Source organism: Ylistrum balloti, unplaced genomic scaffold, assembly GCF_031769215.1.
Source record: "Ylistrum balloti isolate Yb309-2 unplaced genomic scaffold, AGI_CSIRO_Ybal_v1 Utg369782, whole genome shotgun sequence".
Taxonomy (NCBI): domain Eukaryota; kingdom Metazoa; phylum Mollusca; class Bivalvia; order Pectinida; family Pectinidae; genus Ylistrum; species Ylistrum balloti.
Window position 1 is genome coordinate 760,105 of NW_026781970.1, and position 22,510 is coordinate 782,614.

Here is a 22,510-nt window from a genome sequence, read left to right on the forward strand (position 1 = left end):
TGCACGTGCACGGTCTATATCTAGGTAAATAACAGTCTTATAGGCATGTTTAGAGTAAAATTTCATCCGCTGAAAGACCGAAAGGCCGAAATAGTGGACGTAAAACCCGTTGAATAAATAAATAACCTATCATTTCGGTGAAAAAGTACACCAAAGATCTAAAACAAGATAGTGGCAATGCACCCATTACAGTTCCGTTAAAGAAATCCCCATGAATAATTGATGTTTGAAGGCAGTTTCAAAATACCTTGTCTGGGCGTTAGTTTTGTATGGCATGTCAAACGATACATCATGTAACAAAGCTAACCTTATAATCAACGTGTCTTCATTTATATTGAATAGTGTATTTTGAATTTCATATTTGTATCGTGTATTGATTTTCTTTGTATTCAATGTTGTCATATTTCGTCATATTTAAATCTCACATTAATATCCAATGGTGTGTATTGTATATTTTTTATTCATGCCAATAAAAATTTGATTTGTGTTCTCACATCGCATTCGTATTTGAAAAAAAAACTGTTTCAATCAGTTGTTTTATCTAAAAATCATTTGTTTGTATTGTTTTCATAATTATTGTATGTGGAGTGCATTTGGTTTCAATACCACTCGATAATTGTTATATTAATCAGTAGGAGTTGCGTCCCTTTAATCTCCAAACGTCATTTTGAGCAAAGCTGTAAAATAACCTACATAGCCCATGTGGATATGCGACTTTCTCTCTGTTTCAACATTACAGAGGGTGGGAAGGAGGTATGCTTTACACAACAAAGCCAATGTTTCACACGCACACCCGCGCATTTTTAAAAGTAAAGAACACAAACATTTGTCTGTTTATTTATTTTTCTTCAGAAAGTGCTACAAAATTTAGGAAAATGAAAGAATTCAAAAATCAATTATTGATTTACTATGCACATCCTACATTCGTTTACTTTTACCAGTGATGTTGTGAACTAGTCGGTTCCGGATATACTGTTCCTTTTAAGAACACTTCCAAATGGTTTTCAAAGAATCCTATCATCAAAACATCTTCGCTGTGGTCAGCTAGGACAAACAAAATTGATAGAAATACTCCTGGCCAATACCTGTCAAATGTGGTGAAAATGAAATGATCAAATAAACATAAAATTTCCTGTGTTAATTACACTCACTTTGTGATATGAATGGTCAAAAAGGTCCACACAGAAATGTATCTGTGGTAGCTAAGTGCACACATTCATATGTCATTCAGCTTTTTTATCAAAAAGTTTAATTTTCGTAATTTGAAATTATATTTTTTATTTAAATTATGTCTGTGCAAGTAATGAATTGAATTTATACTGTTTAGAAAATTCAATCAGCAAAATTGCGCACTTTAATTAAATACCCCATTTTATCATGCAGTAATCTAATCCCCTGTGGGATTCCTCCCCGAGACTTATCTATATGGGGACATTTGACGATGTCCCACATTACATTAATTGTCCTACCACTACAAACGAATGATATTTGATTGAGCTGAATTGATTGGCTTAAGTCACTTCATGGTATCATCTGAATTGTGACATCACCTAAGATGGAAATACAGAGTAGGAGTATGCCAGTTTACTTTCATATTACTGTGTAAAATACAACTTTCATAATGACTTGCACAAAGTCATCTACAAGTAAGTTCTGTGATAAACAGAATCTCACAATTTGCTCCCATTTCATATGAAATTAATTTAACTTGCAATGAAATTTCCGCCTTTTGCCTCACAAAAGTTTGGTTAAAAATTTTTTTATTAATTATACATGTACACTGTAACATCATTTGTGTAAATCAAGTCAGCATTCCCAAACTGACTTAAGATAACATATCATTTTATCAATTAGATAGTGATGTGGTCATTTTTTGGATCTTGTAATATCAATTCTGATCCCTGTATTCCATTAATTTTAACCACTAAATGAAATGTGCTTTAAAATTGTGATCATTAAAGAAACAAGACAAAAAAACCCCAAATCATCTGTACTGAAAGATATTTAATAAATTAATCACCTAAAATCTAGACAGAATAAGATTATCAACAAATGCATAGATGTAGTGAAAAAAAATGTACACACGTTATGGAGAGTATGACTAGTGACTCTGATACAGGTGTAAAACAGTACAGCAAATCAAAAACCATACAGTGAATACACAAGATCAAAAAGTTTGCGTAAAATCCAGCCTAGTTATCTCCCTTTGTCAGGAGTACACTCTGATAAATATAGATCTGTTTTCAGGAAAAGAATGTTTTGTAAAGTATACTACATGAAGTAATATTACAGATAATGTCAGAAATCATTTACCTATTTCTTCTTTTGATATTTATACATAAATGACAAAAAACCATGCGTGTGTTTTTGTTCAAATTTGATGTCAAAGCTATGAAAATAACACTCTCAAAATGTATTTGAAATATGACATATTTGTATACCTGGTATATTACAATATGGAATATGTACTGTATAATATGTCCATATAAGGTTATAATGTCACCAATCTCTATTTACAATAATAATATCACAATATTAGATACTTTGTATCATATTTACCTGTAAAATATTCTGACTGAACAATAAAGGAAAAAATAATCACAAATATTAACAAGTCTTACTGAAATACTTCTTATTTGAAATCACACAGAAATCAGTAATTTTCATCTCTAAACAGAAAATTTTTATTTCATTTATTATTCACGGAAAATTCAGTAAATTGTAAACTTCAACAAAAACCATCTTAATATTCTGGCAACAAGTGCTTCACTTGATTAGAAACAAATATATGCTGCTGAGCCTCCACAGGAGGCCGAATATATTTACTTTTTCAAACAGCCAGCAAAAACAAAGTAACTTCAAAGTAGAGTGGAATTGCTGTTTCAATTCACATGCCTACATGTGTTTCCCTGGATGTGTTAGCAGTAGAGAATATTTTATGCAACAACTAAAAGATAGGAATATATACCATTTTTTTTTTTTACAATATTTCTATCAGAAAACTTATGAATTATGAAAATCTACAATACAGAAAACCAATTTCATCGCAGAATATGATTATTTCTGAACTTTCAGTATAATTTCTGTGATAAAACATCTATCACCTTTGATATGAAACATCCATGTATATATAGTGTATTACACATCGTATGATGGAATTATATTCGAGTATTTGGAATCACAGAATAAATCAGCATTATGATTTTAGGATATCTAGAAACTTTTCTTTTAAAATCCTATTCTTATAGATTAAAATTTTCAAGCTGAAATAAATGTTTTACCATTTTTTCACATACAAACATTGCTATTCCAATTATCAAAAATGTCTTTTAGCTGTTGAAAACTTTTTCCAGCACCAGGTTCAAAGTACAATACACAAATGTAATCAAATGACCAACCAAAAAACAAATTTTCTAGTCTTTATTTTAAAAGCCCTTGTGACCCCATCATATAGATATGTATATCACAGTGTATGTATCTTTGGTTACTACATTTTCTCATGAAATCACGAACAGTACAGAAAAACGGACAAATGGAAGTTGCACAATAATCTATCAAATTATTTTACAACATTCAAATTGTGTGTACAAATAAATGAAATATTTTTAAAAGGATGAAAAACAAAAATGCCCACAGATTTCTCTGTACAGTTTAAATAATCACCATTTCAATAAGAAATGTTTACATATATTGGTGTATGAATGACCAGGAAGACTGGTTTACCATTAGGAGAGTATTCTGGATGATTTTCAAACTAAAACAGAAATCAGTTCACAATGAAATCCTTAGTTTTAAAATCTAACAAATACAACAGAATAAAAATTTTTTGTTTCACATTTTGAATCCTTTTTTTTTCTTTCTAAACAATGACCAAAACATCATTGAAAATAACTAAAATGTACATTTTTTATCTTTAAATTTGAAACTTCAATCTAAAGTTACAAGGGAGAAAAAACTTACATTCACGAAAAAGTTTGATTTAAAAATGATTACAAACAAATACCTTCAATAAATAAATTAATGATTCATAAAAATTGATTCCTATGAAAATCCCACAGAGAAACATTCATCTTGATCTGACACGTAACACACACATGTATCATACATTTACAATTAGAAGGTCGCAACATCAAATACAAGAAAACTCGCAGTTTGAGTTGTACCTTGATAAATAAAAACTTATTGATTTTAATTAATTCAATATTTTTGAAAAATAATAATGCAGTAATAAGGTTCTTAATTCATGAAGCTAAGATTTCTTTAAAAAAATTCAAAATTACCATTAAGTACGAAGAGTATAACTTTTCTCTAAATATACATTGTACACCTGTGTCTGGTCATGTAGCTATTTTACTTATTTGAAAATTATATTATTGACAAAATCACAACAGTGAGACAATTCAAGATACTAGGTAAAATTCCATAGTGTAGCAATAATGTTCAAATGACATTGTCTATGTAGAATCAGACAATGAGAAAGTTCAATTCAAGAAAAATCTTACAAACTTACAATAAAGCACTCAGTTATCTAATGTTCACCTTGTTCTGTTATAATCCATCTGCACAAGTATAAAATGGTATGCCTATTAAGATGTGTAAGATAATTATATAATTTTACCTAACTAACTTATATACATATATATCATAGTAATCAAACTACAGGTGTTTTTAAACTTAACATAATCAATATCTCAATGTGAAGGTATAAACAAACCTGTAGGAGTTAAAATTTTACCTAGACTCCTTCGGACTAGTAAAAAATGGTTACACGCATAAGATGTAGTCAGCTATAAACATACACATGGCATACTCCTGGACAGGTCTGAAAATATCTATAAAAAGATTATTTGCTGTACAGGTATAACTTGGCATGACAACCTGGGCTAGCAATCAACAAGGGTAGATTTGGACATACCACCATAACTACTAGGACCTAGACCTTTCATTGCACCAAAGTCTGTCAGAGTATGGTGCATATCAGATGAACTGCCGCGTGACTTGTTTGATCGTGCCGAATGATTAGATTTGGCAGAGTGAGTATCTGATGTTGATGAACTGTTGTTCCACTCGCGATCTTTAGTGTCTATCCCAGAATCCTCTGACAAGGGTGAACCATTGTTTCTATAATTAGCAGCCCAGCCAAGACCTTTTGCCTGAGCTGCAGCCAAATATCGTTTGCGGCGATTCATTTTGTAAATTCGTATCCTTTCTTCTTCCTCTTCTTCATTGTCTAGAACCTTATCCCAACGTAGACTTTCGGTTGTGTGTTTACTCACAGCCGTACTACTAGCACTCTTGGGCATTGATTTGTTGTTAGGTCTTTGCCCTTTGATGCCACTTTGAGGTACACGATTGGCCACCTTGGCCGAGGATTTTTGTGGCTTGGCAGACTTTTGTGGTGCGTTCGTAGGATCACTGGGAGATGGAGTTGGCTGGGGTGATTTTACTATCTGAGGTAATGTATTAGCACCATCCAAAACCTCACTGACATCATCCCTGGTCGAATCTTCTCCATCTCCTCTCAAGCTTCCCTCATCTCTCACACTCTCTCCACTCTCCTGGACAGGGGCAATTTTTGTCTCAGGGGAAGATCTCTTGGAATCTCCTGTAACACAGAAAGTAAATGACATGTATCACAATGGACGTACTGTATTTGTCTGATGATAAGCCAAGTGATTCAATGATTCCTACCCATGGTGGTTTGTGTCTCTCAATACAGACAACATCCTGTTGTGGTTGTGTTCTTGGGCAAGACAATTTACTCTAATGGCACTGGATGAAATGTAATGGGACCTCTTGTATGTTGTTCATTGAGGTTGCTACCAGTGTCTACAATGAAACCTAAGCTCAAAATAATTGTGATTGTAGAAGGGCTATCAAAGGGGCAATAAACCCAATAAACAAACAAAATCATATCATTTCTGGTAATAATCATGTACATCTTTTATGAAAAAATCTGTGTGTCCTTTAAGAAGTCCACTCCTGCCATATATGTATATCAATTTGAATCCAAGAGAGAATGTCAAGCAAAATGTTTTGGGCAATGCCAGGGATATATAGACAATTTCCCACACAAATTCACTGCCATGTTGGCTTGTCTACAAACAGGACACATTAGCATCACCATGTGACAATGATATTGATTTCACCATGTGACAATGATATTGATTTCACCATGTGACAATGATATTGATTTCACCAAGTGACAACGATATTGATTTCACCATGTGACAATGATATTAATTTCACCAAGTGACAACGATATTGATTTCACCATGTGACAATGATATTGATTTCACCATGTGACAATGATATTGATTTCACCAAGTGACGCCATATGATTTCACCAAGTGACAATGATATTTATTTCACCATGTGACAATGATATTGATTTCACCAGCTTTGTTTGATTTATACGCGTCTTGATGACAAACTTTATGGGTGCGTTGAACTCATCAGTCAAACTGTCATCAATGGAAACCAGTCACGCTAATTATTAAGGATTATCAGATTACATTTCTTGCTAATCAAATTGATTATTAAGTAGTTCTGTATATAACCTGCCTTCACTGATACAATTTTTCAGATTCATTGCTATCATTACATTACCATCATGGAATCCATTGTGAATGTGACCTCTGACTGGATTTCATCTCCCATTCAAATGTCTTCATCACACACAACTTTAACACGGCAATAAGCATTTTTTTTTTTTAATCATTTTATTCTCCACATAAGAGATCCATGAGAGATCTTGGTGCCCACCATTGTTTGATCTTTATTTGTTCTTTAAAAGTTGTTTCCCTTCTTTTCTGTTATTCATATGACATTTGAAAATTCCCCTTTAAGAAATAGTGATATTCTTAATCTGTTACCTGTCAGCTTTTTTTGTTTTTCTGGTCAGACATAACACCAAAATGTTGGCACAAGTAAAAACCAAAGGCAATTTGTACATATAGAATATAGAAAAGATTCATATGTACTTTTGAAGAAATAGAGATAACAATTTGTTATAGTCAAAACCTGTCAGCGATCTTGTTTTTTTTCTTGTAAGTCCCAAAATGGATTATGCTCAACTGTTAAGAGGCCATGGTAAAGCTACACATGAAATTTAAGAATGATCCATTCGGTGCTTTTCCAGAATTGGGGAAATAAAGATTTGTTTAAGGACAAACTGGTGGACAACAGATGATGACCACAACATCTTTTCAATGTGTATACAGACACTGCCTATATATAATGAATGAAGATAATGATATTACAGTAACGTCAAACCACTGGATTCATTTTACAGCTATTTTCTTGTATATCAAAAATGTCAAATTATATATTGATATTTCCTGTATCGTGAAGATTTAAAACATTTCAAATTGGATTTTGTCTACTTAATCAACATATATTCCTATACATGTGCTTCCTGACATTTATCAATGACAAACTGAAACACACATTATTAAACTTCACAACTGATTTTGCTAAAAAGCCTCCCATAAAATTTGATTGAATTATTGAACTGAAGTCCATTTCACATAATGGAAATTTAAAACACATATGACAGAATACAAGACTTTCTAGATTCACTTAGCAATTGAACTCCAAATTTGTTTAAAAACAACACAAGCCCTTTTAGCCCATGGATTTCTTTGGCATGAGAATACCGGTATTCAAATTATCATAAAATAAAAAATCCTGTACATTTTATTTTGGATTATATTTTTTCAAAATTGTTATAAAAAAGGAAAGGGATATATATATGTATATCATATCAATGCTTGTAAGTGAACCCATGAAGTATAAAAAAAAGTATAGAGGCAGTTGGAATGGAAAGACTAGACTTGACAAGCTCGGAGGGACAAAACAATTTTTATCTAACATTAATTTAGAAAGAGAATAATAAAGCAATATAGTCTTTTAATGAAATAACATCTCCGTCTATATTTACATAATATTACTAACATATAGTTGACTTTTCTGGACTGAGTACAATAAATAACCCCAGAAAAGACAACTACAGACTCCTAAAAACAGGGTCCCAAGTACTGACCTACTTTCATTATATAAACCACACAGGGATATCAATTTTAAATACATATATTCACCTGGACTGTAACAAATTCTTCTGTTTCTGCGTTTGGGAAAACTGCACACATAGATTACTGGTAATTAATATCTTATACAATATATAAAGTAGCTCTGATCACTTTTTTTGGTCAATAGATTCTCCAGGGGGCCAATAATCTATAGTCCCATAGCAGTGTCACCAAATATCTTGTATTGACTCAAACACCATCACCAGGGGTTTTAACAAATATTTTCACATTAAGATTTATATACAGGTGTAAATGTGTTCCTTGACCACGAGACCATTTTTCAGATAAGGACGAACTTTGTCCTGTCATAAATATATGATGTAACACTTTTCTAATCTGATAACAGTCACAAAAACAGAGAGTAGAATTTCAGTTCTGTAGAGACACACTCATTTAAACTTTAATTAAACCATTTATTAAAATTGGTGGCATGAAAATATCGAAAAGATCTGGAGTTCCTTTTTATATTGAATACATTACACAACCATGTACTTGGTCCCTGAAAACTTAACTCTCAGAATTTATCATTTTTTATCCATTTAGTTACAAAAGTGCTTTCACTTCCACTTTAAAGATTACTTTATTCAAACTGTGAGTTTTATCAGGAGTGAAATTTTGTATATGGTAATATAAACAGTTCACCTGTGAATACTGGTCGTTAATTATCATGAAGAATGAGTGTATGAGCTGATTATCACATTAATTACAGGTATTTTGGTTTATATATTATAGTTTAATCTGTAAATGGATATCTAAGGTTTAGATCTAGTTGTGTTTAAAGGTACATGAAATCTAACTCCATCTCTAGGACCCATCAAGTTATTTTACCAGTACACATTTTCCTTATCAATTGAAAAAATACACAAAACATATATAATACTAAGTATAATATGTGCTGTACTAAAATTAAGCCAACAAGTCAACACATGAACACTAGTTCAAAGTATATGGGTGGGTTTATTAAGGGACACTCAAAAGCATTGGTTCATAATCTTATCGAGAGGTGCCATTAATAGGTGGGCATTTTACCCATCATGGCCATATAAAGATAGTACCTTGTTCAATAAACCCAAAAAGTTGGTTATCAAAATTTGAAATTCTCAATTGAAGTTGGGATATAAGCTGATATTACAAAATAATATATATATATGATATAGCATTTGTTTGCATTTCTTCAGTTGATGTGGACAATAAGTATGTCTATTTTTCAATGTCTGACTTTACATACAGCTAGATATTTTCCTGAAGTTCAAAATAGATTCAAAATAAAACTGTTTAAGACAAAAGTCTACACTAAAGAACAGTCCATTCTTTGTTTAGGAACTTTAGATAACTTTAGATTTTTTTTCAATTTAAAAAGTTAAATTTAAAGGTCTTATTTCTAGTGAACCCTATTGAATTGGATAGTTTTATCTTGATGGCAATAACTTCTGACGAATCAAAAGTCAACACTTGTACATTTTTTTCTTGTATGTATACTGGGGATTTAATGTGCTACCAGACCATGTTATGAAAAGAGATCTTATGGATGAGATATTGTGCTTTGAGCTTGTGAGTGCAGAAGAAATATTTGTTGAAGTGATTAAATAACATATAGAACTCAGTCTTATATATCTTAACAAGACTCCTTTACACAATCAACCTGCATTGTTAAAATATAAAAGGCCCAACAAAAATTAAGCCAAGGGAGTCAGCATACTACCTTCTCCGACTCAGAGTCAGGGATTACACAGGTTCACCAACAGTGAAGAATATGTTCTGCTGTACAAAAATAGATGTGCCTATTATCAAGCATGGATTAACTGTGAGATAAACAAAACTATGACCTTGACCTTAGGGGTTCACTTAATCATGTGACACAATATCACTGACCCCAGACACCAATTTTAGATGAGCATGCTTCATGACCTTTGTCCCAAATGCTCCTGATTTAAGCATGTGATGGGCCTCCTGTATGCTGTTCAGTGAGGTTACTGGCAGCTAACATATGTATATGAATAAGGGGACCATGCCTCAATATGATTCAGCCTGTTCACTGGACAACAAAATGAACCAACAAACATAAAAATAAAGAATCAATGAAACAATTATTTTGAAATGTATCATGTTCCAAATTGGTTTTAAAGTCACGTTTTTTTTTTCAAACAATTACAAAACAGATACTTGTACTTGATCTCGAATTATTTGCAAACCAATTAACTTTTCAAATGAGGTGTGTTTAAAATTTTAGAGCAAGACATTTTAAACCATTGGCTTTTTCAAGTATAACATTACCAGGTCAATATACCAACAGAATACAAATGATAAATACACACATTAGAAACGCCAACCATAACTCACGTCAACACCTTTTTTTAACTAGAACTCTATGCTCTTATCTAAATTGAAAAATTGTACAAGTTTCAGTTCACATCAAAGAGTTTTGGTGAGCAAGATTATTGATACAGCATAAATCGCCAAGCCAGACCTATACAAATATACTACGTAAATACAATAGGTGTTTTAAATCACAGATAAATACCACTAATACTAATGTAAGCTCTGTATAGACATACAGTGTATGTACTGTTTGGAAGTATTTTCAAACCAGGTTTTTCATACTTATCATTACTGAAATCCAAAGACGGGTGTAACATGAAATTACCAGGCCTTAGGGGTTTCTGTTTTTTTTTGTTTTTTTTTAAACTTTGCACATTTACATATATAAGGCATAAAATTGTTAGCATACTGTTCAGATTAAATCTCATTTTAGTTTTGAATTTCTGTTTGATTTGTTCACTCGCTGATGACTTTCCCTTATTATAATGATTGTCTTGTTTATTTCTGACGAATGAATCATCTACTTTATTTGAGAAACAAAACATACTCAAGCGACATTTATCGTGATGTACTTCAGTGCTATTTGGTTTTATTAAATCTTGTACAGTACTGATGCCAGCATAAGTTATATCATTAAGTTACAATTTATGTTTAAGTCAATACATTTATCACCAATTACATCTTGGGGTGGCATTACCTCTTTCACACCTCTATATGAGCAGGACTCATTGATAAACTAAATGAGGTTCGAAAGAGGGTTGATATAAAATTCAACCATCCATTAATTTCCAATAACTGATCAGCCCTTTGAATAATCTTCATTTATAATCATTTGGACATATTTCTATGCCACGTTTTTTTTTTACCATTACAGAACATATTAGTTTTTAACGTTTTTATTTGAAAATTATTTAGAGTTGTGAAGTGATTTAATATTGAATCTTGCTGAGTAATCTTGTCAAAACTTGAGAGAACTTGTCTGTTCTTTAAATACTTAATATCTTGGTTACATATTAGTATAAAGTTTTTCTTAGACAAAAAGGCTTATAATGAGATCGACATACAATGTATTCTGTCAGATTCAAGACATTTTCTCAAACATTTTATAAAAAAATTCTTCAATTTCTTAATTATCCATTTCAGTCCTATACATTATTTATAAAGAAAAGTTAATATTATATCAAGAAAACCAAAGCAAGTTTACACACTATTGTCTAAGCCGAATTGCTCCCTTCGTGGTGCCTTTCTGTGCCATTAAGCTACCACCCGTGGCCCATAAGAACTACATATAGTGCAGTGTATTGTAACAGTGTATCAGCTGATAGGGTATGATTTGGCCACAGAACTTAACACACCTATACAACACTTATCTAGCTGACAACTTTGTATAAAGAATTGACTTTTGCAAATCATAAACTCATTGTGCCAAGGGAAATGCTCTGATTGTTGTGAAGAGTGTCTTTGTCGAAAATGGTGATAACAGTATGTCTACTTGTGATATTATAACCATGAATGCTTATTAATACAGAACACTACTAGATAAGCCACTGGGCTGTATATGATCTAGGAGCCATTTTAAACTACCAGACAAAGTATTACAATATAGATACACAATATAAGATCCTTATAAAATACACTGATTTCAGGCAAACAAAAGCTGAACACATCAAATAAATAAATTTGCTGAATTTAATTTACATTTTCATAATTTCAATTTATTTTGCTTATTTAGATTTATGCTGCTTAAAGTTATATGTTTGCTTAATTTAAACTTTTACTTAATTCAAATATCTGCTTATTATATTTACCTTGATGGAGTTATATATCTAACTTAACCCAGTGTTATGTATGATATTTCTATCATCTTTAGTAGTCTGTGTTGCATGGTGTGTATACATGAATAGATTTATTTTGTAGATTTTTAACATAATGCTATACGCTTTTGCTTAAATCTTAATTAACCAGTACTGTACACTTTTGTATGTATGCATGCTGTTTTGAAATATTTGTATGTATGTTTACAGTCACTTGTGAAAAGTCTTTGACTTGTGTTATTGTTATATGTACCAACTTAAATATAAAGGGTAACATTCAAACGCAACAAGTCCAGGGTACCAGAACAGTATATTTATTACAATGTGTTTACTTGTTTCGCCCGAACATGTAGGCTTCTTCAGGACCCTGGACTTGTTGCGATTGAATATTACCCTTTAGTTACCACTATCTCTCAATTGCCCTGCATACCTGAAGGTATCCAAGCTAAGGACCACGGACCTACGAACACTACAACAAGAACGGCATTGGCTCAATACCCCTACGGACTTAAATATAAGATTTACTTGACTTAAACATTGTAAATGTATGTACATCTTTTTTATGCAATTATCTTAATCTATTCCTGTTGAAAGTATTGTGCTAATAGCTGTTTCTGTATGTTGATTACATAGCATTTTTTGTAGACATGCTAATTTATCATGACACTAATTTACAAAAATTAAGTGATTATGTGCTTAGATCTGACAGTGCCAAGTTTTACACATTTGCAGTATGGTAAGTGTCATGTAGTATTACGATTATATCTTGGCAAAGAAATCAAAATTTCAAGATTGTTGACAAAGAAAACAAATCAGAATTTTTGAAGGTTACCAACTTATCATCATTAAACTAAAATAGCTACAAATTCATATGAAATAATTAAATAATTTGAATGTTACTGAATGTAAATTTTAGAAAAATTACAGAATAATGAATATATGTAGTCAGATAGCAAGTATGTAGATATTTGGAAATAAAAGTTAAGAATAATAACTGAAGATAAGAGAAATTTCAAATCATGCCCATCTTTCCTGCAGAAGTATTAAATTATTTGTAAGATATAATACCATGTTAAACAGATCACCAAACTTCAGAATCAAAATTCAGTGACATTTTACATTTATCAATAATATAATGACACTAATATACATTATAGGAGTATCAATGCAGTTGTAGTGTTTATACAAATGTATTGACCTTGACATTGACTGTGTTAATTTTAATTTAAATGTATTGATCTTGACATTGACTGTGTCAATTTTAATTTTGTACAGCTATGAGCTTGTTAGGTTTTACAGAATTTAACATCCTCGCAACCACCAGGGTCATGTGAGGACAGGAGTTAAGAGGGACACAAAACAAGGAAAATAAAGCATTGAAAGAATGAGCAAACAGGAAAGAAAAGAAAATATCCAGATCCTGTGTTGCTATGGAGACAGTAGTTCTATTTTAGTCTCTTTAACGTCTGTTTGGTAGATGACATGATGGAAAACATCTGATTATGCATGTGCAGGGGACTTTTAGTTGTATCATACAACATGTTCTAATTTCAGCTCTCCAATATCCCCTTATCAGAAAACATCACAGAAACCATCCAGACCTGCAGTGGGTATATACTGTAAACACCTGGCCTTTACATACTAATTATATCCTTAATTCAGATATAAACTGTCTGGTACTCCACCAAAGCTGCAGTGACTGTCCAGACAGACTAATAAAAACACATTGTCCTTATAAACATCTTCAATGAAAAGTACATCAACGACCTTAGCACATGTATCAAATGCATGCATTTATATTTAAAGCTGGCATGTCAAACACTTACATTAGTAACCATAATTGAGGAATTATGAAAACTCTGATCTAGACAAACACTACAATGATCCAAAATAGACTTGTATATATAGCAAACAGGCCTTTGATCGATATATATGTATATTGGTAAGATTTTTTGGAGGTGCTTAGCAGCATCTACTTATGTCAGTTATACAAAGTGGCTTGAAAGCTGACATGCATTGCCAACTCATTACTGATTCATGACACTGGTAAACTTTGGTAACTCAATATCTCTGGTTACTAGTACTAAAAACATGATATTGGAATGACATTACATTTATAGCGTTCAGGAAGTCCATTAATTTACAAACAAGCTGCAAGCATTTGCTATATATGTAGGTGTTAAATGTTGGTACATTTAAGTTAATACAAAATAAGCAACATTAATTGTATTGGCGTGGATCAAGTGAGCTCAGAGGAGTTTTCAACTGTGACATTCATCAATTTAAAAATTGCTGGCATGTTTTGTTTTTTTTTTATTAATATTAAAGCATGATACTGCAATTTTTTTAATTTTGTTGGGAATATTGTGCCAAGAGAAGTTAAGAAATTTAATATGTCACATGATTATTTTTTTTTATTTTATTTTTTTTTATTTTATGTTATTTTCTTTCATGTTCTGTTATTTGAGATTACTATGCATGAATTTTCTTATTAAAGTGATTTTATAATCCGCTGTGCATCGCTTATACAATGAGACTGATTTCTGAATTTATACACTATAGTCCTGCGTAATATTTAACTTCACTCTCTAGTAAATTTAATCATCCATCTCATCCAAAACCTTCCTCATTTACATCAGCATTCACAAACCAGAGGTATGAATTATAAAAGAATAAAGAGTATTTGAGACTAGGACTCCCACTGTGGGCCGTGTATCATTGATCCTTTTTCCAGATCTATTGGAATAAAACTTTCATTTACATGATAATTCACAGATCCCTACTCAATCAAATAAAACCAGAATTTTATTTGGTACTTGAGCTGTTCTATAGAATTGTGTATCGTGAAGAAAGTGATAAATAACAGCACACAGCATACTAATTAATGGCTGTGGGTATGTGTCCTGAATGTGATAAACATTTAATTTTGGTTTTGACTGCGAGTGGTATTCACATCCACACAGCCTTAACAGTATTGTATATATATATGTTTGACCGATGCATGACACCAACTTCATTTTTTAATACATTTTTGTGTTCTTTTAATCTTAAACTTAATAGTTCAAACTCATGCTACAATATTGACTTTTAAAACTTTTTGTACAAAACCCAACATCACAGTAAACCTGTTATCACATCACAGTATCTGTACCACAGTTACCCAACAGGATATACATATATATGTATATCATAGATAATGTAATCTTTAGGAATCCTTTAATCCTGTATAAATTCCCGGCCTTACAGATATTTGTCCCACATCAAGCCTCCAGACAAACCACCCTCTGTTGATATAAAACCACGCGATTTTACATCTGATTGCCTCACAATGTAACATTCAATCTTTGGCCCAATATAAACATTAAAAAATTGCAGGATTGATGGAAATGAATTTTCCTGTCAAATGTTTTTCTATTTCTTTCGTGACTTATTTGGTCTTCACCATGTTGTGTGATTTACTGTAATACAAACAAATAGATTGTGCTCTGATGATGGCCTGCCTTACAGCCGGAAACATGTCAGCAATTTTTGGAAGCCTGGCCTCAGGAATTGCGGCTCTTTCTTAAACCTTGATTTTTATTTGACCTTAGATATGATCACATTTTATATCAAGAAGACAGCATTCAATATAACTTTCGAGAAAGAGGAAAGTTTTACATTACTTTCATTACAATAACAACCATTGACTCCAAACTTTTAAGTTTTATCAAATAGTACTAATCATTCCAAAATTATCTTCCACCCACAGTGTGATTTGACCTTTCACCCCGTGCTGTGACCATTGACCTTTGATGAGTGCATGGATGACGTTCACAGAAAAATATCTTAAAACAAGAAATGAAAAGTTATTTTGCCTCAACAATAAATGAATTAGAATGATCTGAGCTTTGAACTTTAGAATCTATTTATAACTTGCATGGCTGTTGGATATTGCAATAGATGGTGGCTACCTTACTGAACATCATGCAGGATGCCTGTCACATACTATCCAGCACAATTGAGATAAAGTGTCTTGCCCAAGGACACAACCGCAATGGCACAGTACAGTCCTTATGGATCAACTACATACCTCATTCATCTGACTCAAGCTATTGATAACATCCATGTGTCATTACCTGAGGTTATGTTTCATTTGTAATTTAGGGAAAGGGAAACTTAAAAGACTCCCAAACTCTCAAAACACAGGCAGCTACATTAATTCCTCACTGTCTGATGTATCAATCAGTCATAGATTGACACACAGTTACTAAACCACATCAAACTCAATTAATTTTAATCCAAACAGATTTCAATCACAACTCGCACCATACATCACCAGTAGTGGGACGTCCATTGGCCGTCTAGTTTCACCGTTTGATGCAAGGCTTCATCAGGACCTAGCATCAGGGGTAAAACTAGTCAGATAAATACCCCACCAACTGAGGACGTTTGAAGTGTGTTGTGATTGAAACCTACGTAGATTAATCTAGGAATTTTATTTCTCTATTCTGCATACCTATCAGTATCCACATCCATGCACAGCACCCTACTTATCAACCAACTCACTCTTCGCATTGATGTTGGCTCTGTCTTTTTTTGTTTAAAACTCAATTAATTTGTTACATTATTCAAGTTTTATTTAAAATTCACAACCTTGTACTACAGTGTATTTACAAACCCATACCAGAATAACATATGTAGTGCTATATAATGTCAAATTACAGGAAAGACTATAGTGGCCACCTGCATAACAATATAATATACATCCATTCTAGTCAGCACTGAACATTTTCTAGCTGTTTTGAAAGACGAATACCTGAACTAACAATAGCATGGATTATTACAATATAAGTTAAGAGTTCAAATCTACATTGTACCTATACATGTGAACAACATCTCCACAATCAAACAGTATTGGCTGTATAAACCCTAATTAGCATAACAACAATAGGTCATTTTTTATTTAGTTCACATTTCATGAAAATACACGTATGAATACTGTATTTAATAAAAATGTGTTCTTGCAAGTGAAATAGTTATTTAATTATCTAAGATAAACTAGGTATGGTCTATTGATTAGCTTGTGTTTTTTTTTTTTTTTTCGTTAAGCTGGCTAAGCTCTTGTCCAATTGGGCTTCATTGTATGTGAGGCATATTGAGTAACAAGGGGTTGTCATTAAAATGTTTAAACATAACAATGATCTGACTGAAACACAATGGTAAAGCACTGTACCACTGTATAGCTGATCAGGTCAATTGTTTTAATTTTCATTTTCTTGAATATTTCTAAAAATCAATTTGAAAGCAAATTACATATTTCGTTAACTTTGAAAGTTATAAAACAATGCTGCAAATTTTGAATAATTATAATTTTTTTTCTTTTTAAGTTTTTAAGTGATATAATGAAGTCGTTTTTTTCTGTCCTATAATAATTCAAACTCACTAAATGTTATAAAAAAAAACCAAGGATTAATTGCTACAGAGACTTTTTCATTATCACCCAATTTTAAAGGATCAACATATACCCTGAGTATGACATTTAAAAAATAAAATATGTTACTTTTTTAAACTTTGTATTTACCATCAATTATTCACACATGATCCTACTATAATCCATAGCTAGGAAAAATTAATCAACACAAAGCAGAATAACGATAATAAATCATGAGGATTAATAATAATTTAATATAACGGACATTTATCATGCATGCATGTTGTACATTAAGGATTTTATTGTCAGAAACAATCATACATTGTTCCCAAGATATTCAGAACCAACCAGCTGTACAGCTGTAAAGTAAGCCCAAGTTTTTAAAGTTTGAGAAATGATATTGATCATAGAATAACAGAAGAGCATTTTAATGTGATTCTGATACTCTTGGTGTTATATTCTTAATAAACCCCGAAACAACTTCAATTTTTTTTTCTGATTATAAAATTCAACTGGCGCTGTGCATCTGTGATAAGATAAATAGCAATTTGATATGGATATACTGGGTAATGTTTCAAATAAACAAACAAAAAATAACTATTATGTTCATATCTACTGTATGTGGACATTAAGTTTTATTAGCCTTTTTTGGGGGATAATTTTTGGCCAATTACATGACTCCTAAATTTGCAATGAAATCGTTTCCAAAATTTTCCAGCTAACATCTGAAATTTTCTAATAGGACAAATAATTTCTGTAAATGTGATGCAAATATCCCATCCCATATTGATAAATTAAACTCCATGGTACAGTACCCCAAGTGCTAATGGGCAGAGCCAAAAGGAGTCAAATTGACTCATACCTCAAACATCTTCTCAAAACCCAGATGTGGTAGAATCAAATACACTTTTCATGGATGGAAAAGGTGCTTTACCAAAATTGTGAATTTCATTACCACATAGGGTCGTGCATTTCCCCGATGGTAGGAGGTGAAGTATTTTAATATATGTAACACAAGCATAGGTTAATGTAGCCCTGTATTGATCTCATTTTGAGCTTAAATTGTAAGATTGTACCAACAGATTCTTAAAAAAAACAAAGCTATTTGAATGTTCAGTAAAACTATATACCTGGAAGTGTTAACAACTAAAATGCCGAACTTTCAAACTTGAACAAATAAATACTTAATGCTGTTTATATTTGTTTAAACATGCAACAGGTAAAATCATTGTAAAGTTGTTGTTGATGTTGTAATTAAACCACTAGTGTTTACTTGTATGTTAAGTCCATGGACAAATTGAACACATTCTTGAGAAAACATTGCCCTTTTTTTTCGAAGTGTAAAATACCCATAAAGCTGAAGTTACACACTATATATGTATACAGTGCAGTAAAACACATATTATATATCTAAACCCCTTTAAATTTATTTGCAGCCTAGCATGTTATGCCTTAAATCAAATGCATTAAAGTTATCATCAATTCAACTTATCTTAATGACTTTTTCAGTTATTTACCAATCCAAAATTTGAAAAATAAAATGTTGATATTCCACAATACAAGTGAAATGAAAGTAAGGAAAGGTGACATTAACACAGAAAAAGAACATATCAAACTAACCATAACCTTAAATGATTACTTAAAAAAAAATATAGCTACAAGTAGACATCTTAAACAGCTTAACACACATAACACAGTCCAACACTTAATACCCTGGACCACATAATCTGAAGTAGATTTTCAACTGTTTGAAATACACTGACATGTATGATTTTACAATTGTAAGTCCACCTGTTGATTGTAATCTTATTGGTCAGAATTGACCACCCTTTGTGGCTGGATTACGTAGAGCGGTCACCTTTAGTGCTTCTTTACAATAGACATGGCACATGACCAATCCATAGCTTACCTTAATTGTAAAACAGAGGTTAAATCAGCACGGCTGATCAACCCTGTGTGTGACCTTTATAGTCAGTATTATACCTTTATACCCAAACAGAGTCCGGAATGACTACAATCAATAAATATTTACTCAGAGGTTTTAAGAGGATTAATTTCAGAAGTTACTAAAGTGGTTAGAATTTTATCTGACTTTATCATGCATCCTTTTCTTGATATTGATCAATATCAAAGAATATCACATGGTCATAGACGATCCTCAGTACTAAATTATTTCCCAACATATTACAGTGTACAAACTGCTGATTAATTAACTCCACCTTATAAAGCCTGTGTATTGTAAACTACAATTAATCACAGGGGCATGTAACCATGTTTCAGGTTTCAGGGAGGAGAAATCTTCTTTATCTTTAGGCCTTTGATCACACTTGCAGTCATTCTGTTTCTGGTAGGCATGAGAAATGGCTTGATGAAAATTGATCATTTTTGGTAGTGGACCCCGGACTATAAATAATTATTAGTACACTATAGAAGTCCCCTCACATCAAAGCATTGTCCACTGTTAGTTTTATATTCCCATGGTGTTAAACATGAAGCTTATAAACTTTATTGCTTTAAGTTTTACAACCTTGACAAAAAAAAATTAACTTCTATTAGTATAAGATTGTAGTGTGCAAGGAGAATACTGTTGGAGGAAACCAGTGCCTTTGGTGAAAGTGTACTGGCCTAGGTGAAAGACAAATGTGTTTAATTGCCACTGCACCACTCAAATCATTGAGTTATTTTATTATTGAAGATTAAAGCCAAAAATAGCTTTTCACAATTAAACAAAGATCTATTGAGTCATTTTTTTTCTTTTCCATCCTGGAAGTTGTAATCAGTATTTGTACCTAGTACTTTTCTTGCACTTTTAATTTGTGTTCAAACTTCTATGATACAGACCATAACCAGATGTATATTATTGCTAAATATATTTGTCTATATTCCTGTGCCGTTAAAAGAATTACAGTAAATTTCAATTTATTACATCAAGGAAAAAATTAATTATGTGACCCAAAGAATACAAAGATAATTTCAGCACAAGTACGACTGTGGTAGAGCCAATCCTTATCTTTACACAGGCCTTGTACTGGTTGTTTGAACAGTATATCTGGGTGTTTGTTACTTGGAGTGGTCACCCCCTTCTTTGTATATTCTTTGTACACATTTTAAACATAAATCTACACTTGACACCATCTCATCTCACAAGAGTTTGTCAAACAGTTTCTCAATTGCAGCGTTATCATAGAGGTACATTATATTTAACTCCATTTTTAAGTAGGACGGCAAAGTTAATTAAATTTAAGTCGACCTACAGCAGGGTTTCTAAAGAAAATCTCTTTAACTAGTCACAAAGTAAACAATACTTGAAGCTGATATTCTTGCTATTAGTAAGTCATAGCTCTACAACTGAACTTATTTGTAAGATGTCGTTTCACACAAATATTAGTATGATGTCAGTCAGTACATTGTTGTAAATACATTTGTTAGAGGGATGAGCTACCTAATGACAAAGAAATTCTCCCTTGCCCCGTCATAAGGTTACTGCTACAGTACTTCATCAGGATGGTCTTTATTTTAAGGTTATAAAGACTTTCAATTTAGAAATAGTGTACATCTAGGTATCCAACATAGTATTTCATAGTATCATATCACTTTCCAAAAAAAAAATTTCTGACTTTTAAACCATTTTTCATTAAGTTTTAACATTTCATTGGATAGTTTGATCAATTGCTTCTATCAAAGGCTGCATGTATTATCATCCATCTAATGACAAAAATCAATTCCCTGCAAAATTGGACATTGCTTCAAAACCCTTATACACCTTTAGGATAGACTAATATAACATTTTCATTATAACTTGGAAGAAAACAAAAACCCATAGTTATTGGTTGTACAATGCAAAGAGAAATTTCATGAAATATAATCTTTTTTTTTTTATCATCCTTTTTAAGACACAGTAAAATAAAGAGAATTTGTTTGGGGAAATCTAGGAAATTTGTAAATGTAATCATCTTCATTGTCAATTTCCAATCATGTCAAAAATGCTTAAAAAAACAGTAGATACCTGCCAGCATAATGATGTACAGTGCAGTTTTAACAATCAACCAGAAGTTTCATAATTGCCAATTTAATGCATTATAACAAATTAAAGATTAACAGTTTTTTGTCACTGGGTATGGACTGGTACATAGCTATTTCTATAGTTTATAAAGTTAAAATTATCATGGGTGTCTGGATGAGGTCTATATACACACATGAATACGTGTACTTCTATAGACAGACAATACACAATGCAAGTATACCCTAAAGGCGGTTTCACAAGATTTTTTTCAACTGAATTTAAGTGGGTCATAACGTGTACAATATGTGGTCAGTAGAAACGTTGTTTGTAACACATTGGCCAATGCAAGTCAAGTCATTTTTGACGGGTTTTATGCAGATATGGCCTCTGTAATTATTAGTAGTTGCAATATCTGAATGGAAACTGATGATACTTACCAGCTGTATTATCCAATACCCCGACTCCTTCAATTCCAAACATCTGATTGTCGACATCAACATTTTGTTCGCTATCCTTTTGGTCTGCCTTCACGTTTTTCTTACTATTTTTTTTCTTCTTTTTCGAGTTTGCAGTAGCCGGGTTCGCGTTTTTCTTCTGCATCTTTTCATTTAACACAGACACCTTCTTCTGTGTTGATTTTGACACTGATTTAATATCCATACTTGAGCCTTGTAAAACGCATATAACCCAACATCAGCAGCATGATATTAGCTGAAGATTCCATACCGTTCCATAACATTCATTTCAAACCATGCTGAAGACTACTGGTTGTTGACATCGCCAAACAACTTCCAACATGTAAACTAGTGGTCCGCGTTATGTTAAGAATATAGTTCCGATGAGATAACCTATTTAGGTCCTAAGAAATATTACG

The 22,510-nt window shown here is 32.0% G+C and overlaps 1 protein-coding gene across 1 annotated transcript; it reads right to left on the reverse strand.

Moving 5' to 3' along the window:
• Positions 1–4,695: 4,695 nt before the first annotated feature.
• On the reverse strand, positions 4,696–22,374 carry LOC132544211 (uncharacterized). Its single transcript, XM_060207780.1, has 2 exons — positions 22,074–22,374; positions 4,696–5,605 (listed from the first exon to the last, which is right to left on the reverse strand). Exons 1-2 carry the CDS (start codon positions 22,294–22,296, stop codon positions 4,884–4,886), a joined length of 945 nt encoding a protein of 314 aa, XP_060063763.1. The 5' UTR covers positions 22,297–22,374; the 3' UTR covers positions 4,696–4,883.
• Between the last annotated feature and the right edge of the window lie 136 nt (positions 22,375–22,510).